Source organism: Ovis aries, chromosome 14, assembly GCF_016772045.2.
Source record: "Ovis aries strain OAR_USU_Benz2616 breed Rambouillet chromosome 14, ARS-UI_Ramb_v3.0, whole genome shotgun sequence".
Taxonomy (NCBI): Eukaryota; Metazoa; Chordata; class Mammalia; order Artiodactyla; family Bovidae; genus Ovis; species Ovis aries.
The window spans coordinates 39,144,576-39,168,173 of record NC_056067.1 but is presented as its reverse complement, the minus strand read 5'-3'; the positions used below and the strand labels follow the sequence as shown (position 1 = coordinate 39,168,173).

General features: G+C 50.3%; 1 protein-coding gene and 1 non-coding gene across 3 annotated transcripts; one reads left to right on the top strand and one right to left on the bottom strand.

Moving 5' to 3' along the window:
• Nucleotides 1–5,279: 5,279 nt before the first annotated feature.
• On the top strand, nt 5,280–5,352 carry TRNAM-CAU (transfer RNA methionine (anticodon CAU)). Its single transcript has one exon. It is a non-coding gene; the product is annotated as a tRNA-Met (tRNA).
• A 4,087-nt stretch (nt 5,353–9,439) lies between these two features.
• Nucleotides 9,440–22,827, bottom strand: TLE7 (TLE family member 7). Of its 2 annotated transcripts, XM_042231915.2 has the most exons (10): nt 22,526–22,827; nt 12,938–13,345; nt 12,802–12,824; nt 12,577–12,635; nt 11,887–12,099; nt 11,538–11,779; nt 11,195–11,336; nt 10,908–11,061; nt 10,099–10,172; nt 9,440–9,799 (listed from the first exon to the last, which is right to left on the bottom strand). In XM_042231915.2, exons 2-10 carry the CDS (start codon nt 13,243–13,245, stop codon nt 9,695–9,697), a joined length of 1,320 nt encoding a protein of 439 aa, XP_042087849.1. In that variant the 5' UTR covers nt 13,246–13,345; nt 22,526–22,827; the 3' UTR covers nt 9,440–9,694. The 2 variants fall into 2 exon arrangements, with proteins under 2 accessions (XP_042087849.1, XP_012045475.2); XM_012190085.5 differs by lacking the exons at nt 12,802–12,824; nt 22,526–22,827 and having other exon boundaries at nt 12,938–22,487.
• Nucleotides 22,828–23,598: the final 771 nt, after the last annotated feature.

Here is a 23,598-nt window from a genome sequence, read left to right as displayed (position 1 = left end):
GGTGAAGGGAAAGGCTACCCACGCCAGTATTCTGGCCTGGAGAATTCCATGGACTCTATAGTCCATGGGGGTCACAGAGTCAGATATGACTGAGCGACTTTCACTCACTCACTCACTCACTGGGGGAGTGGCTCAGAACATAGACAAGACCCTGAGAGCAGACAGAGGACTGCTTGGTAGAGCTGATTCAGATCCTGGGCTAGAGGCCACAGAGAGCCATAGAAGGTATTGGAACCAGAGGGAAGTCTGGGCCTTGAAAAGGCCTTCTGGGATATTGGACATGGTTCAACGGAGGAAGGGGCTATAGGAACCCTTACCCTGGGAGCTTGCTGAGGGCAAGACTAGAGGCTCATTCATCTCAGGATCACCAGCATTTTTGTAGAGCCTTGGCCTTGGAAGGTCTCCTCCAGCTGACCATATCCATGGGAGGCCAGCCTTCAACACAGGGGCCATTTAAGACTCAAGGTCTAGGTCAGAACAGGAAATGTAAGTCAATGCTCTCGTGACCTTGGGCTTGTTCCATCATAGAGTAGGGACCATAACAGAAATTCCCTCATAAGGTAAGAACTGCCTGTGATAAGACACATTCTACACCTGGTGTCTAGCTGGTGCTCCGTATCATGACGACTCTATTCTACTTCTTAACCGTTGTTGTTCCATGTAAGATAGCACCGCCTTGGTTATCTCTTTGAGCTACTCCTTCGATCTCTTTCCCCTAATTAATGCTAGCATCTGTTGAGTACAACACCCATATCAAAGCACAAGCTCCTTTAATCCTTCAATAATGCTTTGAGATCAGTTCTATTCATTCCCTGATTTAAAGGTGAGAAAACTCAATGACAGGGTTTTACATGCACCCAATAAGGGTTTGAATTGGGTTACTGGATCAAGCACCCCTCTCTTAACCACACTTTCATACAGCCTCCTAATGAGATGGCCCAGGACTCTGTGGCTCCTCCATGACTCTCAAGCTACACATTCTCCCTTAATAACTCCTCCTCTGGCAGTTAAAAGGACCAATCTCAATTTTTTTGTTTTTGGCCTTCATCTTCTTTGATCAACAGACCCACATTTCCAAAGGCCAGTATCTACATGGATGTCTGTCTTCTGAAGCCTAACCAGTCCCAAGTTCCCAGCCCCCTCCTCTAGCCTGAGCCTGGGTAACTCACGCCTTGTACCTCCTAACTTCACTCTGTCTAGAAGGGTGGCCATGCTGGTCTCCATCCCCAGTGTGGGGTCCTGGAGGACACACTGTCGCCCGGTGCCTCTCAAAGACCCGAGCACACTCAACGCAGGACCTACCTATCTCTCCAGCCAGTGTCCCCTCCCTGCCCTCCCATTTTGAATCACAGCACTGTATCCTTCCTTCATCGGGTCCTCTAAGATCTGAAACTTTTCCTGGACCATCCCTTTCCAGCAGGCTTCTCATTCTCCCAACAGTCTTCTCAACTCAGGACTGGCTCCCAACTGCCTCTTAGATTGCTCCCTTCCCCCACATTCCAGAAGCCCAACTGCTCCCTGCCCTCCTGCAAGCTCAGGCCAAATCCAAGCCTGCTTTCAGTTTTGTCCACGCTCTGGCCCCTATGAGAGTTAGTTCCAATTATGTATCTTACTCAGTGAACCATAAACTCCTTGGGGGCAGGAGCTGTGTCTTTTTAACTTTTGTCCCCTTGACACAGATCACAGTAACTAGCACAGAAAACCACTAATAACATATTTGAATAAAAGAATTTGGGGATTCAGTTAAAACAGAGAGTGTCTTGATTCATAGGGAGCATTTTATTTAAAAAAAAAAAAAACCTAACAACTTGGAAGTTATATGTATTCATGACACAGAAACTTATAAAACTGCCCACTCCCACAGTCCAGATCACTCTGGCCCTTGCATTGCACATCTGACCTGTTTTTTATTCATTTATTTCTGTTTTCACCCACTAATGTGTGTGGACTATTCAAATACTTCTTGAGCTAATGAATCAAAGAGATGTTAATGGTTACCTGATCCAGGAGAATTTACAGCTGAATACTGGAAATACCTAGGAAGTTTGTTAAAAGTACAATCCCCAAGCCCATTCCCAAAATTTACTGAATCAGAATCTCTAAAGGAAGGTCTGAGGGCTTCCACTGTGATTCATTTGTTTTCAACTTTTAACTTTTCCTTTTAAAGTACTTTTTAGACTTATAAAAGTTTGGAAATAATAAAGTTCCCATATACCTTTTACCCAGCTTCCCCAAATATTAACACTTAACCTGCCATGCAATGATCAAAACCAGGAAGTTAATATTGATATATAAACTCATCTACAGACTTTATTCAAATTTATGCAGTTGTCCATTGATGTCCTTTTCAAGTTTCAGTAGCCAATCCAGGATCCCATTGGGCACTCTAGTACCCCCTTCCTAATTCCCCTCCCTCCCCCAATGCCCTTGGTCACATCTCCCAATCTCAACCCCAAATCCTCAGATCTCCCAGTCCTTTTTAGGCCTTTCTATAGAGAACTCTCTCCGGTAATCAATCAATAAGCTAAAACTAGTTCTTGTGTATCTGCTGCAGAGGATTTAGAAAATTCGAGCAACCTCTGCCACAAAGGTAAAGGAATCATCTCAAGGGAAGAGTAAAGATATAGGAAAGTGAAGGAGAAGGAAACATTCTCTGTTGGTTCTGGGCCGCTGAGCAAGAGGAGTTCAGGACAGAGGGGCTTTGTGGGTGACCAATATCAGATTAGGATGTGTGGGTAGGGGGAAGAAAGGCAGGAGCAGAGGCTGGGAGGGGGGCTGGAAGGTTCTGCGTGGATGTGCAGGATGGCGCATGGCCTAACTCTTCCAGCTGAGAGACCAAGCTGCAGAGCCCTGAGAACTATTTCCCCAAATGTTGTGAGGTGCCATTCAGGATTGGGCACAGGGATACTTTGAAAAACGTGTTTAGAGAGATTCCTGGAACAAACCACGTCCTTTGCTCTGCAGCTTCTCAAGGTGGTGGTGGGGGGGGTGGTTTGAGGGAAAGTGGGGTGAGGGAGGGAAGGGGAGGGAAGGTTGGAGGGAGCTCTGGCCACACAGCTCTCATAGCTTCCGAGGACCTGGCCCGCTGGAGGAAATGCCTGTACCGCAGCTGGTTTCTTCCTTGTTCTCCGGCAGAATTTGTACTAGGCTAGGATGACCCAGAGGGGAAGCCACAAGGTCAAGACTGGGTAGTGGCTGAGAGAGAACAAATGCCAAGCCCTGACTCCCGGCCAAATAAACTCTTTGTTCACTAAACAGGCGCACCGAGTCTAGGCAGGACGTGGCAGGAGAGAGGGTCTTGGGGGTGGGCCCAGAACCTCCTCCACCATCCTTCTGAATGTGGTGTTCCCAGGGGTGGCTCAGATTCTGTCCCTGCATTGCTGAACACCCAGTCAAAGGAGGAGACACACAGGGAACAACTGAGAACAACCTGGAACCACAGGATGCAAATCAGTCACTTAAGTGCCCTGGGAAATCAGAACAGCAAGAGGGAACCAGTGTGAACGGCTGTCCAAGAGATGACCTGAAACCTGCGTTAAGCTAGCACCAAAGCCCTGAAAGGGGCCAGGGGGGGCAAGCGGCTAGACCCACCAGATATGAAAATACACTGTCCCCTGGTGAAAACAATAATGCCACAAGGGCTGAGAGAAAGAATACGCCGCCCAGCCCAAGGTAGTACTGGTACCTTGTAATAATCGTTGGATAAACGGGATGGGGTAGTGATTTCTCGGTAGTCATGCCTTCTGGGCATCGGCGGCAGAAATTCCCGTGAAGAAGGAAGGAAGGAATGCTTTCTGACTTATATGTTCTATGTTATATGTTCTGCCCATCCACTCATTCATCCATCCACCCTGCATTCTTGTGACAATAAGATTTTAAACCCTGCCTAAACTCTGATGCTGGGAGGGATTGAGGGCAGGAGGAGAAGGGAACGACGGAGGATGAGGTGGCTGGACGGCATCACTGACTCGATGGACGTGAGTCCGAGTGAACTCCGGGAGTTGGTGATGGACAGGGAGGCCTGGCGTGCTGCGATTCGTGGGGTCGCAAAGAGTCGGACACGACGGAGCGACTAAACTGAACTTGAGAGGGAACGCTCGGAGAAGGCAATGGCACCCCACTCTAGTAATCCTGCCTGGAAAATCCCATGGACAGAGGAGCCTGGTAGGCTGCAGTCCATGGGGTCACTGAGGGTCGGACACGACTGAGTGACTTCACTTTCACTTTTCACTTTCATGCATTGGAGAAGGAAATGGCAACCCACTCCAGTGTTCTTGCCTGGAGAATCCCAGGGACGGGGGAGTCTAGTGGGCTGCCGTCTATGGGGTCACACAGAGTCGGACACGACTGAAGTGACTTAGCAGCAGTAGCAGCAGAGGGAACGCTGCTGCTCTTCTGCTCTCCGAAATGCAATGCTCTGTATGTAATAAAGACACAAAATGATTCGAAGGAGAAAGCAGAACCACAAGGTTGAATAAACGAGTAAGATGGCAAGTCCAAGGCAATCATGGTTTCTCCCTCCGTCTTTCCAACTGAATTCTCATCCAAGAGTCTTCTGGAATCTTCTCTACCTTCTCCTAATTCATCCCCACTCCTAAGGCCGGCTCAGGGCCTGGAGAGTTCACGCCCCAAATTCTTCCGAACCCCTCTCTCTTCCTCCCGCCCGCCTGCCCTCGCCCCAGGTCCCTTCCCACCCTTCAGGGTCGCCCCCATGCCCATCTGCAGCGGGTGTCGCCCCCTCCAGCCTTCGTCCAGCCGGACACCCGCCGTTGGTCAGCAACACAAGCCCGAGCTCACGCCCCGAGCGCTCCGGCGACAGTGGCCGTCTGGGCGGACGCCCGCAGCGCCGCCCGCCGCTCGCGCCGCCTCCTCCCTGCTCTGCGCATCCCTGCCGCGCGTCCTCCCGCCAAAGCCAGGCGCGTGCGCTCCGGTTTCGCCTGGAGCCTGTGCCCGCGCGGGCCCCTCGCGTGTTCTGCCGCGCCTATTCCTGCTCGCTCCGCAGAACCCCACCGGCCGCGCGCGCCCTTCCACCCACGGCGAGCGCGGCTGCACGAGCCCACCTCCTCTCTCGACCCCCTGAGCTCCAGGCTGGCGCGGGACTCCCTCCCGCCGCAAGACGGCTCCAGTCCCGGAAGAAGAGAGGAGCCGTCCTTCCCCAGCTGTCCCGGGACCCACCGGCGCTCTGCCGGCAAACACCGACTCTTGCTAGGCCGTTAGGCCAAAGGAAGCGGCTTGCAGGCACTTTCCCTTTAGCGAGAAAGAAGGTTCCCTGTTTATCAGCCTTCTTAGCGCAGTGGGCAGCGCGTCAGTCTCATAATCTGAAGGTCCTGAGTTCGAGCCTCAGAGAGGGCATGATGTTTTACTGCCGTTCACAGAAAATAATCTGCTTTCCAGGGTGGTGTTTACAGGGGTCCCGCGGACTCAGCAGGTAGAGGGATCCCCACGTGCTGCCAGAGAAGTAAATGCTTAGGTCCACAGAGAGCCCATTCAACCACTAAACCACAGCCACGAGGGTCGATCAATGTCCCATCTTCCTGCGGGGAAATGGATACAGCACTGCTGAGTGATTAAATTCGTCTCACAACATCTGTGAAAAATTTTCCTAAACCATTTCTGACTTCCTTTCCCCCAACTTCCTCTGTGTGCTCCCCTAATGGCTCAGCGGTAAATAATCCGCCTGGAACGCAGGAGACTTGGGTCCAATCCCTGGGTGGGAAAGATCCCTTGGAGAAGGAAATGGCAACCCACTTCACTGTTCCTGCCTGGAGAATCCCATGAACAGAGGAGCCTAACTGGCCCCAGTCCATGCAACTGCAAAAAGGCACCACTTAGCAGCTAGAACACGCCCACCTTCCTCCACTCGGATCCAGGCCGTGTCTGCACATTCTTTTTCTGCTGTCTCCGGAGACTGTAACCTTTCTCCGGTCCAGACGCAGTTTTCAGTTTCTGGGAAGACCTGGGCTGTCAGTGCAAGTCTCCCACGTGGCCCTGGAAGGCAAGGTGAAGCCTGGCACTGATGACCTAGGAATGGCCAAACTTTAGCTTTAGCTAAATCTCCCATTCTTTTTAGATTTTTTTGAATCCTTCAATTTTTGATTATTCAGTTGACAATAGCTTCCAGTTTCTTTGTGATTTAGCCTCTACTAATTATTTAGACATATATTTCTTAATTTCCAAAACAAGGAAATTTCTAGTTTCCATTTTATTGTTTATTTCTATCTTAATTGCATTATGGTCTTAAAATATATTCTGTAAAAATTAAATACTCTGAACTTTATGGCTCAGTATTTAGTCACATCTTCTGTTTGTCATTATTACATAATTTTATTTAGATTAGCATCAAATTAAACAATGTACTGAGTTAATAATAAATTATAAATATAAATAAAACTTATTAATATTACATTATTATACTCTATTATGCCAGTAGTTTTCCTCTATTAACTTGGAAGCTGTACCCTTGTTTAGTATTCTTTTAGTAACTAGTCTTGAAATTACACTACTCTGACTTATCATGACTACTCTTAACTTGGACTTTACCTTCTTTCCACGAAAGAAGAAAAAGTACAATTCTCTTATCTTTTTTTTTTTTTTTTTCAGTTTTCTTGGGTATACATCTAGTTGAATTGCTGAGTCATATAACTCTACCTTTAGCATTTTAAAAAGCTACCAAACTGTTTTTCAAAGTGGCTGCAATGAGTTCTATTAATACAATCCCACCAGCAAGTTATGGGGGTTCCAATTTCTCCATAACCCCAGCAAATTTGTTACTGTCTGTCCTCTTTATTCTAGCCATCCTGTTCTTGCAACTTTCCTTTGCACTGTGGGTTTGGTTTGTGTTTCTGTGATAACGTTGAACTTATTCCTTTGCTTATTGCCATCTGTGTACCTTCTTTATAAAAACAGCTATTCAAATCTTCTGCCCTTTTTAAAATCGTTTTTTCTTTTGTTGTTGAGTTTTAAGAATTCTTTACACATTTTGGATATAAATCCCATACCAGAAATATCTTCGCAAAGGTTTTTACCCCTTCTGTAGGCTGTCTTCACTTTGTTAATGGTTTTTCTTGAAGCCAACTCCTTTTTGACAAACATTACCCTTATGGCAGAAGGTGAAGAGGAACTAAAAAGCCTCTTGATGAAAGTGAAAGAGGAGAGTGAAAAAGTTGGCTTAAAGCTCAACATTCAGAAAACAAAGATCATGGCATCCGGTCCCATCACTTCATGGCAAATAGATGGGGAAACAGTGGAAACAGTGTCAGACTTTATGTTTTGGGGCTCCAAAATCACTGCAGATGGTGATTGTAGCCATGAAATTAAAAGACACTTACTCCTTGGAAGGAAAGTTATGACCAACCTAGATAGCATATTCAAAAGCAGAGACATTACTTTGCCAACAAAGGTCCATCTAGTCAAGGCTACGGTTTTTCCAGTAGTCATGTATGGATATGAGAGTTGGACTGTGAAGAAAGCCGAGCGCCGAAGAATTGATGCTCTTGAACTGTGGTGTTGGAGAAGACTCTTGAGAGTCCCTTGGACTGTAAGGAGATCCAACCAGTCCATTCTAAAGGAGATCAGTCCTGGGTGTTCTTTGGAAGGAATGATCCTAAAGCTGAAACTCCAGTACTTTGGCCACCTCATGGGAAGAGCTGACTCACTGGAAAAGACTCTGATGCTGGGAGGGATTGGGGGCAGGAGGAGAAGGGGATGACAGAGGATGAGATGGCTGGATGGCATCACCGACTCGATGGATGTGAGTTGGTGATGGACAGGGAGGCCTGGCGTGCTGCAATCCATGGGGTCACAGAGTCAGACACGACTGAACAACTTAACTGAACTGAACTGAACTGACCTTGAAGAAATAAACAATGCATATAGAGTTGAATCTGTCCTTTTTATCCTTTTATGATCCAGTTTCTCTACTTTAGTCTCCAGAAATTACCCACCTTGTGAATTTGATCTTTAGAATTCCCTACCTTTTAAAAATACTGTGTAAAAAATATATAGACACTTGGAGTCTAATTGTTACTATAGCCCAGGACAGGACTACTGTTGGACCCTACTCTGTATATTTTTCCATGGAAGCTAAATAAATATATTATTGAAAGGCACAATGGCTATAGCAGGAGTCAGCAAACTACAGCCAGCAGACCAAATGTGACCCACTGTTTATTTTTAAAAACAAAGTTTTATTGGCACACAGTCACATTCACATATGTGAATGCTACAACAGAGCTGAGCAATTGCAAAAAGGCCTAAAATATTTACTCTCTGGCCCTTTAAGTAAAAGTTTGTTTATTTTCAGAGTTATAGTGACAAATTCATAACATGTTAACAATTCAAATACAAGTTTATTTTTCTCCCCTGAAATATTCCAAAGGGGGAAGCTCTTCTCCATGTTTGATTTGGGGACACAGGATGCTTTCATCTCATTGTTTTGTAATCCCCTTGGACTTTCACATCACTTGCCTGGAGCTGGTAGAAGGAGACAGCGAGCCTGGAAGGGACATCCCCCTACTCCTTAGGTCTTGGCCCAGAAAGGAGGCACATTCTTCACTCGTTATCTGTCAGCACGAACCAGTACTGGACAGTATCTCAATGCAAAGGATGGTGCAATTGGTCCCAGGCTTTGTGCCTCTTCCAGGTGAATTTTAATCTACAAACTTTAGTAGGCTACTACCTGTCTCAGCCCAGAGAAGGCAATGGCACCCCACTCCGGTACTCTTGCCTGGAAAATCCCATGGACGGAGGAGCCTGGTGGGCTGCAGTCCATGGGGGTCGCTAAAGAGTTAGACACGACTGAGCAACTTCACTTTCACTTTTCACTTTCGTGCATTGGAGAAGGAAATGGCAACCCACTCCAGTGTTCTTGCCTGGAGAATCCCAGGGACGGGGGAGCCTGGTGGGCTCCCGTCTATGGGGTCGCACAGAGTTGGACACGACTGAAGCGACTTAGCAGCAGCAGCTCTCTCAGCCATGTCAACTCCAAGCAGAGGCTGGAGTAAAGCAGGCCTATATGGCTTGATTCAGGGAGCTGGGTCTTTTTCAGTTTGGTGAAGGCCACCCAAAATATCACATCCACCAACATGAGAAGATGCCCTGAAACAGACAGGCAGCTTCTGACTGGCACCAGATGCCAGACTGAGAATCAAGACCTTGGCTATGGTTAGATCAGCTCCTGGAGTATTAACCTGCATCAAGAGTTGAGCTTTGTTGGTCTACCAGCATCCTGATACAAACTGAAAGTTTGTACGTGGACATACGTTGCTTCCTGAGCTTTCTTAAGAGTCCAAGAATTCCCTGATACCCCTAAAAAGAGTTATAAACAAAACTAAGTATGGTCTAAAATGTTTTACCCACTCAGGAATTTGCTGAAAGGGGGTATAAGCAATCCATCATGATGAGTTTGTTGTTTAAACAACTGATCACACACCCAAGCCACTTTGGTTTTTGCTTTTCTATTTTATTAATTACAAAATCCAGAAATCAGTGGTAGAAAAATAACAAAGGAAAAATCCTTAAGCTGTATAATAAAAACCTGGAGGGCAGGCTAGGAATGTGCTGGGCAAGAGGGGAATGGACAGATAACCAACACATGAGGAGAAGGAGGGGGAGTGGCAGGTGTCAGAGTGGCCCAGCGCCCCAAGGTCACCCTCCCAGCATGCTGGCCTTCGTTGGGTCTTCACCAGCGGGACCTTCAATACAAGAGCTGGTAAACCGTGGCACTATTCTTGGAGCCTGTGACCACATACTGGTTGTCAGAAGATACGTCACAACACAGGATGTGTGCGGACTCCTCTACCTGGAGGGAAAGAGAGGCCACGGAGGAACAACACGCGGGGTGTTTCAGGCGTCATACAGGGCTCTTTTCAAGGCTCCATGTAGACCTGAGGCTTGGCCCAGAGGCCAGGCTAGGTTCGGGGCTCAAGGTGGAGCCCAGGAGTTCCCAGGGCCTTGAGCCCTCATCCCCCTTGATGTACTCAATGGCCCTGGGTGCCATCTCAGAGGTACTCTCCAGCACTATCTCTGGGGCCCCACCATCTGGGGTCTGGGGTTTGTGAGCTCCAAGTGCCTGGGTTTGTACAGCCCTCCACCCAGTACCTGAAACAATCTATGCAGAGAAGGTGCAGCTATGCAGCGGATCGTCTCATTCATTGTGGCCACAAAATAACTCCCTGGCAGAGAAAAGACAGATGGAGGGGGCACAGACCACGCCTGCCTTCCAGCCCCAGCTCTGCTCCCAACGATACCAGGGAAGGAACCACTCGTTCTCTGCCTCAGCTTCCCCCATCTATAAAACTCAGAGACATGACCCAAACCATTCCATCTTCAGCCTGCTCCCTCCTGCCACACCCAGATTCCCAGGGGGAGAGTCACTGAACAACAGGCCAATCACATGGGGCTTCGTTCCTCTTGTCTTTGGTTGGTGTCTTTGGGCTGTGGTTCTGTGTAGGGAGCTACCATTACAGACAGAGTCAGAGAAGCAGAGGGAACGAGCAGAGGAAGAAGGGAGGAAAGAGACTTCCCGGGTGGTCCAGTGGCTAAGACTCTGCACTCCCAACGCAGGGGGCCCAGATCCAATCCCAGGTCAAGGAACTAGACAGACCCCACACGCTGCAACTAAGAGCTTGCCTGGCGCAACTAAGGCCTGGTACAGCCAAATAAATCAGTGATAAGAAGAAGAAGAAAGAAGAAAACTTAGCCATGCCAGCAGGGGAGAAAAACGGGTGGTGGGAGGAAGCAGAGGCGAAGGCAATGGGAAGGTGGCCGGAGACCTTGGTCCGGCCAGTTCTGGGGCCAAAGAGCGGACAACTAAACAGTTTGAAAGGAAGCCGGGCCCAGACTCCCCAGATGAGCAGACAGCTTGTCAGGCGACGGGGCACCCAGAGGGTCGGGGTCTGCTCACTCACCACAGGAGGCAAACTTGAGATTGTGATGGTAGACGTATTTCTGTAGGACAGCCTTAAACTTTTCCTTCCGGTTTGTGTGCACGATTACGATGTCACTCATTCTCAAGCCTACTAACAACCACTCCTCACTGGGGTCATGGGTGATGCTGAGGATCTGTCAAGGGAGGAGGTTGGGGGTCAGCACTCAAAGAGGCCATGCCCATCATTCATCCACCCCACTTCTGCAGGCACCCACAGCTCCCGGGCCCCAGGGACTGCACTCAGACCCGCGGTAGCCACGCGGGCACCTCATGCCGTAAATCTTGTTGCTGCAGCCTCTGGTAGCTCCTCAGGTCCCAGGAATATAGTTTGGTGTCTTCACCTCCTGTCCAGAGTTTATTGCCTGTGATGTCCACACACTGGGATCCGTATATGGGGACTTCATGCTTCCTGGTGGGAAAACAACTCAGAGGTTCGTGCATCGGTTGAACCCTCAGAAGTCTGGGGCCCAGGAAGTCCCTAGATACGCAGCCCATATGTGTCCTCCACACGGACTCACCTCGTCCTACTGCAGAGGAGGAAGTGAGGTAGGGCAAGCAGCCCAAGCTTCCCAAAAGCCTCACCATTGCACCTCACCCCCTGGGGTCATACCTGATCAAGATTTGGTTCTGCAAATCCCAAATTTCAACAAATCCTTTGAAACAAGCCACGCAGATCTGGGCGTTGGAAGAGAGAGCCAAGGAATAGCACACAGGGCCGGTGGAGGCCAGCTGTGCCCTGACACGGGGGGTGGGTGCCAAGTCCCAAAGTGTCAGGCTCTGGGACAGACCCCCCGTGATCAGGCTCCGCTCATCGGGGAACAGCTTGCAGGTGAAGACACAGCTGTCACGGTCCTGTTGGAAGGGCCAACATTCTCAAATGGTCTCTAGGAAGCATGGGCTCTCAGTGTCAGGACAGAGGTCATCCCCAAGCTCCCCTGGCCTTCTGGAGGACCCCTCACCTGGAAGTTGAGCTGGGCCCGGGGCGCCTGGTCCCAGGCATGCAGGGCACTCTCATCCCACACTCTGATGTAGCCGTGGCCACACGTGTACACGTGGTGAGTTGAGCCGCTGACAGCCACTGCATAGACTTTCTTCCCGTGGCGGAGTCGGCCAACCTTCCAGGACTTATGTGGGGCCCTCTGCCTAACCACCACATCATCTGGAACGGGAGGCTGGGGTGGCCCCCAAAGGGTCACAGCCTTGACCTGCTCTCATCGATGGGGGCCAGCCTGTTCCTAAGCCTGAATCCACCAGCTCCTCTCTGATCCTCAGCAGGACCGTGTCCTCAACTGGGGTCCCCAGACCACTGACATCCTTCCACCAGGCCAGGGTGGCCTCCCTGACAAACAGGCCATATCTCAGACACTTCTGAGTTCAGTGATGACAGCAGAGCCTGGCTCAGAGTCCCTCTGAGGAGGTCACTCTAAATGCGACCCTGACAGCTGAGGCCCTACACACTGGTGACAGAAGGAGGGCAGCCCGGGTCCAAAGAAGCAGGGGCTCCATGCACCCACCACCCATGCGGGACAGAGTAAGGGCACAGACACACCACACGCCCTCACCCTCTTCCTACTTCCTTCTTGTTGGGGCAGGAGAGGGGAATAGGAAGGGAAAGATGCCAGGTTGAAAAAAAAAAAAAAGACACGTACAATTGCTCTGAGGAATGACAAGACTTCTTCAGCAGGACCAGGCGAAGGACAAGGCTGACCTACAGGGAGAGACCAGTGGCCACCCGCTCAGAGAGGTAGGGTCTGGCAGCAACAGCATCACAGGACCCAGGGAGAAGGCTGCTCTCACGCCCCAAGGTACCCCCACTCTGAAGCCCAGCTGCCGGCTGCACCCTGCCTGCTCACACCATCCCAGCTAGGACTTACCAAACTCCGTTCCTGGTGGGGGGCTGTGACACAGAGAGGAAAGAGGGAGGAGACGGAGGGGAAGTGAGATGGGTGGAGACTCCCTCTCCAGAGCAAGTTCACCGCCCCAGGCCAGCCTGGTTCAAGGGAGACTTACCTGAAACCGCATGCTGCATCTTCGGATTCTGCCTTGGAGAGCCAAGTGGCTGGCAGCTCAGATCCGTCCAGGGCCTGGGGGGCCCACTGCTGGGGACTCGCACAGGTCATCTCTTGATAAGCTGGGCCGTGCTGCCTCAGGGAGCCCAGGGGCTGCTCCGGGGGACTGCACACCTCGCCCAGCTGAGACCGTGGATGGTGCTCCAGCTGGGAGGAAGCATCAGGGCTCTCTGGCATGTCCCCCATCTTCTCAGGCTCATCATAAATTGGGAGCACACCGAACGAGGCCTCTTCCTTCTCTTCACTCATGGTTTTCGGTCAATGAAGTGCCTGAGCCACCTGGTTCCAGGGCTTGAGAAATGAATGAGTTTGTCACACAGATCCTGAGTCCCCAATTCGTCCCGATCCCCTGCAGCAAAGGAGAGAAGAGATGCTGACGTGTGGATGCGATCTTTGGGGTCTACTGAGAAGACCGTGAGAACACCCCTCTGAGGGAGAGGATTCGCCATTGGTCACAGACTCACTTTTGATACTAAATGTTGGCAGCGATGGTGCTGAGGGTGAAACGTCACTTGAACACTTTGAGATGTTAAAACAGTACCCAGGTGTGTGTTTTGTTTTTCCTTCTAGACACACAGACTGCACTTCTATCCTCTAAAATCAAACTCACCCTTTAATCTGAACGTACAGATCAGGCCATTGGCCTGATCAGTGGCCTTGAGCGCACATACACTGTTGAGCAATGATCGTGCTTGTGTGCTCAGTACAGTCCAACTCTTTGCAACCCCATGGACTGTAGGCCACCAGGCTCCTCTGTCCATGGGATTCTCCAGGCAAGAATACTGGAGTGGGTTGCCATTTCCCACTCCAGAGGATCTTTCTGACCCAGGGATCGAACCCATGTCTCCTGCACTGGCAGGCAGATTCTTGACCACTGCATAGCGTTTTCAAATGAGGGTTCATCCACCGGGTAAAAGAAACATGAGGCCACAGGAAACCATACACATGTCACGGGGTCTCTCTCCCCTAGAGGGGACAGCATGGAAGAACTCTGGTCATGCAACAAGCCTCAGGCGAGGCTGCAGAAGGATGAAGAGGTTGGCTGGTGGGGATTTACTTTCCCATCCTAGGAGTTAATTCTGAGAACTGAATGCAAACTTGCATGTGGAATACTCAGAATGATACAAGGCCAGTGGCAAACACTTAATACAAGGAAGATAGTGCGTTTATCTCAGGGCTGTGCCAGGGACTAGAGCTTTGAGAATTGAAGACAAACCAAATGCCTTCCTTCAGGCTGCCCAAAAGCCAACCCCAGAAGTCCCAGGCGAGACCCAGCATTCCGCTGAGAGGACAGATCAGAAGCTGTAGGGACAAGACGACAGGCAGGGCTGAAGACGGGATCTTCCAGTTGGAACCAATGCCTTGAGAACCAGGCTCGGTCCTCAGCTCTCAGATACCATGAGGCGCCCAGGTTGCCTGCCCTTGGGAAGCTCCTCCTGACACTTGGTGGTTTCACTGTGCCTGTGGACCCACATAGCTGGTCCCATTGCATCCATACACCTGTGCGGGCCACATGTGACAGACTTTAAACACTGAGGTTCTGAGTGGGTAGGCAATCAGCCAGAAAGCACAGAGAAGAGTTTCAAATCCTGCTGTGTCTGGCTCTCAACCATCTCCTTTCTTCCTTCCCATCAGAGGAAGGAGGGTACTATCCACCACTGTCTCGATGTAGTTACCTAATCCCCAGCAGTCCCACTTTTAGGAATTTATCCTCAAGTTACCCTCAAATATAAGCTAAATAATCTATGTCTAAATGGAAGCGTTATAGCATTGCTTGTGATAAATGACTGGACGAACCCAAAATCTGTAAGAAACAGTGGTAAAATAAGTCACAGTCATATGTGTAAAGTGGAATATGACACAACTGTGAAAAAGAATAAGGACGCTGATGTCTGGACGCGGAAAATTCCAAGGGAAGTTAATAGGGAATGAGTGGATTCAATGTGTATAATGCACAGCTTGGGTGTAAAAGGATGGAAATTATAACCTATCTTTGCATATGCTTGTATAGACTTAAGAAATTAGGAAGGGTGCTGCCCTTAGGAATAGAAATTGACAAGTAGGAAAGAGGAATGGCAGGAGGATGTCACTGCAAAACTTGGGATATATTTGCCTGCCTGTGGCTCTTTAGACCTAAATTAAAATTGTTGGACCATGAGCCTTTTTCCTCAACCAGGTCCTTTCTTTGTCATTTTCCCCAACTGTCAATTTGAGGTTCTCATGATTCTTAATTGCTGTTATTGTTTAATTGCTAAGTTGTGTCCAACTCTAAGACCCCAAGGACTGTAGCCCCCCGGCTCCTCTGTCCATGGGATTCTCCAGGCAACAATACTGGAGTGGGTTGTCATTTCCTTCTTCAGGGGATCTTCCCCACCCAGGGATCAAACCCAGGTCTCCTGCACTGGCAGGCGGATTTCCCACCACTGAGCCACCAGGGAAGCCCAATTCTTAATTACTTGTTTAAATAATTCAGCAAACTTGCCAAGACATGCAGCAGTCTCCTTTAACTGGGACACCAGGTCTGGGTTGGCCATGAGGGTGGTGGAAGGGCAGAGCACACACCTTTCCAGCCAGGGGGATGGGGATGCACAGAGAGAGACGGGCAAGAGCCCAGGCCCACGGGTGGGTAAAGCTTAAAGGCAGTGAAGCCATTTAGACAGGATTTCATGGGTGAGAAGGATTACATCCTAAGAATAAGACAAGGCTTTCTAAAGTGTCCAAGGAAGAGTCAGCATCCCCAATTCCCTTCTCTGCTCTACCCTCAGAACTGGGAATAAAGGCAACTCTCTTTCTCAAGCTTCAACACAAAATGCTAGAGCAGAGATTCACCCTGCCAGCAAGACGAGCACTCACCAGTCCCTCACAGCATGCAACTCACCTCCGTAGGCAGGTAAGACCCTGGAGACAGGAGGTGAGAACTGCACACATCTGGTTAGTAATGGGAATCTCTTCCTCCAGCTTCATCCACCCCTCCCTCATTCAGGCACTGCCCCTTGTGCTGCAGGCTGCTAGTTCAGACTAATTGATAATTAAGCCCTGGGTCAGGTGTAGGGCCCTGGATGGCTCATCAGTTACCAGGCGTGACCTCAGCCACCGCAGAGCTGGGCTGCCTTTAGTGATAAGGCAGGGATAAGAGTCCTGGGATAAGACTGGGATCTGCCCAATAAATTCACGGCAGGAGGCCAGGTGCAGTGAGACATTTTTCAAGGAATGGGTTCGGGGCACCCCATGTGAGCCAGTGTTTGCGCAAAGATGGAGAGCTGGGTGGAGCTACACCTAGAAGCAGTTTCACATTCTCATCTCCAGGTGAACCCCCTGGACACAGCGAGGCCAGCCCTGTCACCTCTCATCTCTCACCAGTCTCTCTCAGAAAGTGAGGATCAGGGAACTCTTCTCTGCGGAGGCCTCATCAGTGATTCTTACATTGGAGTGCTCAACACCTGGAGGGCTTGTTAAAACCCAGCACTGAGCCCACCCCAGGAGATTCTGATTCTGCGGCCCTGGGGTGGGATCTGGCTCTAGGTGAGTGATCACACCATCACGATTATCTGGGTCATGAAGATCTTTTCTGTATAGTTCTTCTGTGTATTCTTGACACCTCTTCTTAATATCTTCCGCTTCTGTTAGGTCCATATCATTTCTGTCCTTTATCAAGCCCATCTTTGCATGAAATGTTCCCTTGGTATCTCTTGTTTTCTTGAAGACATCTCTAGTCTTTCCCATTCTATTGTTTTCATCTATTTCTTTCCATTGATTGTCGAGGAAGGCTTTCTTATCTAGCCTTGCTATTCTTTGGAACTCTGCATTCAAATGGGTATATCTTTCCTTTTCTCCTTTGCCTTGCGCTTCTCTTCACATCCTAAAGGAAATACATCCTAAAGGAAATCAGTCGTGAATATTCACTGGAAGGACTGATGCTGAAGCTGAAACTCCAGTTCTTTGGCCACATGATGCAAAGAAATGACTCTTTTAAAAAGACCTTGATACTGGGAAAGACTGAAGGCGGGAGGAGAAGGGGATGACAGAGGATGAGATAGTTGGATGGCATCACTGACTCAATGGACATGAGTTTGAGTAAGTTCCGGGAGTTGGTGATGGATAGGGAAGTCTGGTGTGCTGCAGTCCGTGGGGTCGCAAAGAGTTGGACACAACTGAGGGACTGAACTGAACTGAACTGGTGTGGAGTCTGAGACTTGATATTTCTAGCAACTTCCCCAGTGAGGGTGACGCTGCTGCTAGTGGTCTGGGGACCCCACTGGAGAGGCACCGCCTAAATCCCTCTGTTTGGTGGTCCTTTCCTGGCAGGAGGGGAAGGGGTGACGAGCCCGGACCTCTCCTGCTCTGCTCCTCTTGTTCACCTCCAGTCATGGCCCACCCCTCCCACTGAACACACTCACTTCTGTTCTGCTTTTTCTCACTTGTTGCCTTCCTTCTTTTGAAGTGTAAGTACTGAAATTGCTGCTGCTTACAAAGAAATCTTTTACCACCCCTGACTTCCAATATCCAAAGCTCTCTGTCTCTCCCTTTCTCTCTCCCCACTCATGAACACAGCCCTGTCTCCAAAACTATTATCGCTGCCTATGGTCTTCTAGATAATGCCTGTATTTAAGGTCTATCCCTAGGTGACTTCCCTAGTGGTTCAGTGGCTAAGACTTGATGCTCCCAGCTCCCAACACAGGGGGCCCAGATTTGATCCCTGGTCAGGGAACAAGATCCCACATGCTGCAACTAAGGCCGGGTGCAGCCAAATAACTGAATATTAAAAAAAAAGATGGAGAATTGTCCCTGTCGAGGCTCCATGTTTCCACCCTCATGCTGTTTGTTCTCTCATCTAGGACCTCTGTTTTGAAAAAAAAAAAAAAAAATTATGAAAAATTTAAAAAAGACCACGTCTGTCACTTTCAGACAGCCTGCCAGCCTGAGAGAGGCCAGTGAGAGGACCCCAGTGGTCAGCGAGGCAGCCCCTGGAGAAGAGGGTTCATAGAAGGGGCCTAGGGTCTGGATCACAATCCAGAACACTGCTGGGCACTAGACGTTCATTTCCTGCGTCATCATCATAGCCCACTCTCAAAGCTGACCCAGGAGGGAGGTTACACTGAAGGGAGCTAATGCTTTGAGAGTTTGAATAACTTGCTCAAGATCACACAGCAAGGAAGGGCTAGAGTTAAGAGTTTGAGACCAGGTTTGCACAACCCCACACAGCCTTCTATTGGAGTGCAGGGAGATGGAGGACAATAGGAACAGGGGCCACTTGGCTGCAACAGCCTGGAGGGGTGCTTCCCGGGCACTCTCAGGACAGACTGAGAACGCTAAGAGCTGAACTGTCAACTTCTGATAAGAATGGGAGTGGGGACTTGCCTGGCGGTAAAGAACCTACCTTCCAAGGCAGGGGATATAGGTTTGACCCTTGTTGGTGAACTATAATTCCACAGGGCAACTAAGCCCACACATGCATCACAACTACTGAAGCCCATGCACCCTAGAGCCTGTGCTCTGCAATGAGAGAAGCCACCACAGTGAGAAGCCCACCCACCACAACTAGAGAGTAGCCCCTGCTCACCTCAACCAGAGAAAGCCTGTGCGCAGCAAGGAACAGTTGTGCACAGCAAGGAACAGCTGTGCACTGCAACAAAGACCCAGAGCAGCCAAAACCACTCACTTAAACATAATTACCATATGACCCAGCAATTCCACTCCTACGTATATACCTAAAAGAACTGAAAACAGAGGCTCAAACAGATTTTTGTATACCAGTGTTCACAGCAGCATTATTCGCAATAGCCAACAGGTACAAACAAACAACCCAAGAGTCCATCAACAAACGGATGGATAGGCAAGACGTGCTTTATCCATACACTAGAATATCAGTCGCCAATAAAAATAAAGGAAGGACACATACACGCTACAACTTAGATGAACCTTGAAAACATTACACGACGTAAAAAAACAGACACAATAGCTCCATATTGTATGAGGCCATTTACATGAAATACCCAGAATGAAAATGAAAGTGTTCTTCAGTCAGTCGTGTCCAATTCCTTGTGACCCCATGGACTATAGCCCTCCAGGCTCCTCTGTCCATGGAATTCTCCAGGCAAGAATACTGGAGTGGGTTGCCATTCCCTTCTCCAAGAGATCTTTCCGATACAGAGATCAAACCAGGGTGTCCTGCATTGCAGGCAGATTCTTTACCATCTGAGCCACAACAGAGATCGGAGACCATTTACATGAAATACCCAGAATAGTCAAATCTATATATAGAGAAAACAGATTAGTAGTTTCTAGGGATTGGAAGGTGGGGATGGGGGCACAGGGAGCAACTGCTTAATAGTCATGGGATTCTTTCTGGGGTGATGAAAAGGTCTGAAACTAGATAGTAGTGATTAGTGCACTGTGAAAGTACGAATGCCACTTTAAAATAGTTAAAACGGTAAAGTTCATGTTACGTGTATCTTACCACAATTAGAAAACCAATGAAAACAGACTTTGTGTCAATGAATTAGAGGCCGTGCAAGTCCCAATAGGTAGCATTTTCCCCTTCTTCCTCTTCATCCACCAAACCCCAAACAGTTTAGCTGGTAGTTTTCTCACCTTTGCTTTGGTAAGAGAAGAACCAGCAAGATGCAGGTAGGTACCCCTCCGTGCCCAGAGACCCTGGCCAGAGACAGTCTAATGGGCAAGGATTTGTTCGCCCTCTGGTGGGCAATCAAAGAGCAACCCAATTCTAACCACTTAGCATCTCTTCATGGGAAATAGATGGGGAAACAGTGTCAGACTTGATTTTTGGGGGCTCCAAAATCACTGCAGATGGTGACTGCAGCCATGAAATTAAAAGACGCTTACTCCTTGGAAGGAAAGTTATGACCAACCTAGGTAGCACATTCAAAAGCAGAGATATTATTTTGCCAACAAAGGCCCGTCTAGTCAAGGCTATGGTTTTTCCAGTAGTCATGTATGGATATGAGAGTTGGACTGTGAAGAAAGCTGAGCGCGGAAGAATTAATGCTTATGAACTGTGGTGTTGGAGAAGACTCTTGAGAGTCCCTTGGACTGCAAGGAGATACAACCAGTGCATTCTAAAGATCAGTCCTGGCTGTTCTTTGGAAGGAATGATGCTAAAGCTGAAACTCCAGTACTTTGGCCACCTCATGCAAAGAGTTGACTCACTGGAAAAGACTCTGATCCTGGGAGGGATTGGGGGCAGGAGGAGAAGGGGATGACAGAGGATGAGATGGCTGGATGGTATCACCGACTCGATGGATGTGAGTTTGAGTGAATTCCGGGAGATGGTGATGGACAGGGAGGCCTGGCGTGCTGCAATTCATGGGGTCGCAAAGAGTCGGATGACTGAGCGACTGAACTGAACTGAACTGAAGATATTTGTATTCACATCCCAGAGTATTTGATGGTTGTACTCAGGGTGCCACTCCCCCAGCCTGGAATTTCTCTTTCTGCAGGAGAGCCTCCAGAGAATTGACTAGGGCTCCTACTGTGGATGAAAATGTTACAACCATATAAACACAGGCATGAAACACTTCTTCCCTTACTAATTCACTGACATTACCCACTCAACAGAAATTATTCACAGGCAAGTTCCACCCAGCTTGTGAATGTTGGAGGTGGTGTTGGAACTGTGGTGTTGGAGAAGACCCTTGAGAGTCCCTTGGACTGCAAAGAGATCCAACCAGTCATCCTAAAGGAAATCAGTCCTGAATATCACTGGAAGGACTGATGCTGAAGCTGAAACTCCAATACTTTGGCGACATAATGTGAGGAACTGATTCATTGGAAAAGACCCTGATGCTGGGAAAGATCGAAGGCAGGAGGAGAAGGGGACGACAGAGGATGAGATGGTTGGATGGCATCACCAACTCAATGGACATGAGTATAAGTAAGTTCCAGGAGTTGGTGATGGACAGGGAAGCCTGGTGTGCTGCAGTTCATGGGGTCACAGTCACACATGACTGAGGACTGAACTGACATTCTGGCCTCGCCCAATGAGTTACCCACAATGAGCTTGTGGTCCGCAAGGTAAGTCAGTAAACCAGCAGCTCCAAGTAGGGAAGGCAGAAAATGATATTAATTAGACGGAGGTGAGGTGAGGACCCAGAACAGGGGACACAGTGCTAACCAACCAAGGAGATCAGGGAGGCCAGCAAAGGGGATATGGCCTTTGGCTTAGGTGTGTGAAGGGGTAGGGGAAAAGTTCTCCAGGTAAAGGACACTCCTCACAGTTCCTGGGTCCCTTTGCTTCCTCTCTCTTCCTTCCTTCCTGTCCTGAGGAGCCTCCAACTCACCACTCCTTACTTTGAGCCCTTCCCAGGAGAGCATGGTGGTGGGTCCCACCTCCCCCATCTTGTAGGTTCTTCCTACCCATCTCACCCCCACAGCCTGGCTACTGAACGCCTGTGTTCTCAATTCTGTATTTCACTTTTCCTGATGGAACGACCTCTTACCTCCCAAGGGATGTTTAGGCAAAGCCCTTTCCCCTTACTCCCAGGGGCCTGGAACTGACCCCTCCTCGAAGTTCCACAGCAGTTCTATTTACCTGCGCTCACCTGGTGGCTCAGATAGTAAAGAACCCACCTGCAACATGGGAGACCCAGGTTCAATCCCAGGGTTGGAGGACAGCATGGCAACCCACTCCAGTATTCTTGCCTAGAGAATCCCCAAGGACGGAGCAGTCTGGCGGGCTACAGTCCATGGGATCGCAAAGAGTCAGACACAACTGAGCAACTAAGCACGGCACGCAGTCCTACAGAAGCTCTATATTGTGTTCACAATATAAGCCTCGAGTCAGATTTCATGGGGGGTAGGAGTGAGGGTGGAAATACCTTGTGCTTCTTTTAAGAAAAGTTTGCAATGCCTTCTATGCATCCTTCTGACTGACCTGCAGAACTCGGGGTCCTGGCCGCACACAGTCCAATTTCGCGGCTTCACGCACCCCAGCATTCTCCCAACCCGACTCCCCACCCCGCGCCCTGGTCTCTAAGATCGTGTCCTCCCCCACCCCCACTCCGCGGATCAACAGGAGACTTACCGTCAAGGGCTCAGACCCTCTGCCCCAGGACTCCGCCCGGGAGACTCCCCAGGACCTGAGCAGGGAGAGCCGGCCCGCGCCAAGGTGACCCCGGCAACCTCGCGCTCCTAGTTCGTTTCTTCCCGCCCTGCAGTGAGCGGACCGGCCGCCGGGGGCAGCAGGGGCCAAGCTGGCGGTCTGTTCGTCTTAATGGCTGGCTCCTCGTGCCCACAGCGCCGGCCTCCGAGCCCTGGACCCGCAGGCCCGTCCTCTCCGCTCTCACTCACTCCGAGGCCAAAACAGAATCCCAGGGCGACAAGGCGCGCGCCCAAGGGCGACGGGAAGGGAGGCAACCACTGGAGGCGGCCACCGGCTGCCGGCGCCGCACGTCTATGGCCCACGACGGATGGGACCGAGAGCCTCAGGCCCCCACCTGCAGCAGGTGGGCCCCGGAGCCCCGGCCAGCACGGCTGGCAGATGCGTCAGACCCTGGGCAGGACGACCCCTTACCTTGGCGAGCCGAGGAGAGGGGCGAGAGAGGTGAATGCGGCCGCGCCGCTGGAAGGGCTTCCTGGAGGCTGGGCTTCGGCTGAGTGTGGGTGGGATTTCAGTGGCCAGGAGCGTGGGGGGGGCGGGGGGGGCACGTTTCAGGGGCACTGGAAACACTTGAGCACTGACCTGCGCAGGGCAGGGGCTGGTGAGCGGGGAGAGGAGGGTAGGAAACCAGAGCCGGAGCGGGACCCAGAGTCGGCCCCGGGAAGCCCAGGAGCAGGCGGAGAACGCCGGGTCCCCGCAGAGCGGGCTCAGACCTCGGGCGGAAGCCCCAGGAACCCTGTGAGGTGTGGGATTTGCTGAGACCACGTGGTCTGTGGTGCGAATAGGGCCCGAGAGAAGGCGGAAGGGACTGCAGGGAGCTTGCGGCGAAGAAGACCGAAGTTCGCTCCTCTCGGATTCCCCAGGCACTTCGGTAACCCTGGCCTGTGGATGGGTCCGCAAATGTTCAATTGAACTGAATGGACTGTGTAACGGAAGGGGTGTCCTCAATTCCTTGCCAGAAGAAAGCACGGCAGAGTGGGGCTATGGTCTGCGAAGAACAGGGATGTCAGAGGTGGAGAGGTCATAGGAACATCTTAGGAGCCTCTTCTCAGAACCCCCGGCCTCACCACAAGGAGAGGGCTGCCACCCAGGGGAGGTCTTGTCCCTCCCCACCCACCCCCACCCCGACCAGATGTCACAGAAGCCCTGCCTCCACCCATTGCACACACCCTCCCTCCCTGATTGGGCCTCTGCTCACCAGGCTTCCCAGACCTACTGGATGCCCGGAAGCAGCCATGTTTTCTTCTGAGCCTCAGTTTTCCCTCCTGATCTGGACAGGGCAGGATCAGGTATTCTCTGAGGTCCCCTCCAGTGTGACAGGCCTGGGCAGAAGGGTGCCCTCTGCTGCAGGGATGGAACATGCTTACCTGGACTGAGAGAGACACTTGATTTAATCCTGACCCTTCCAGGCTCATGGCTCCCGTTGAGAAAAGTGCTTTTGCGAGGTCTCTAGCGCCATGGCTCTTCTTAGTCTCTGGAAGGCCTCG

Coding starts and splice junctions, on each gene's coding strand:
- TLE7 (XM_042231915.2), bottom strand. CDS start 13,245: ATGAGTGAAGAGAAGGAAGAGGCCTCGTTCGGTGTGCTCCCAATTTAT. Junction 12,825..12,937: donor GATGCAGCATGCGGTTTCAG/GTAAGTCTCCCT, acceptor TCTGTGTCACAG/CCCCCCACCAGGAACGGAGT. Junction 12,636..12,801: donor CCCACCAGGAACGGAGTTTG/GTAAGTCCTAGC, acceptor CTCTCCCTGTAG/GTCAGCCTTGTCCTTCGCCT.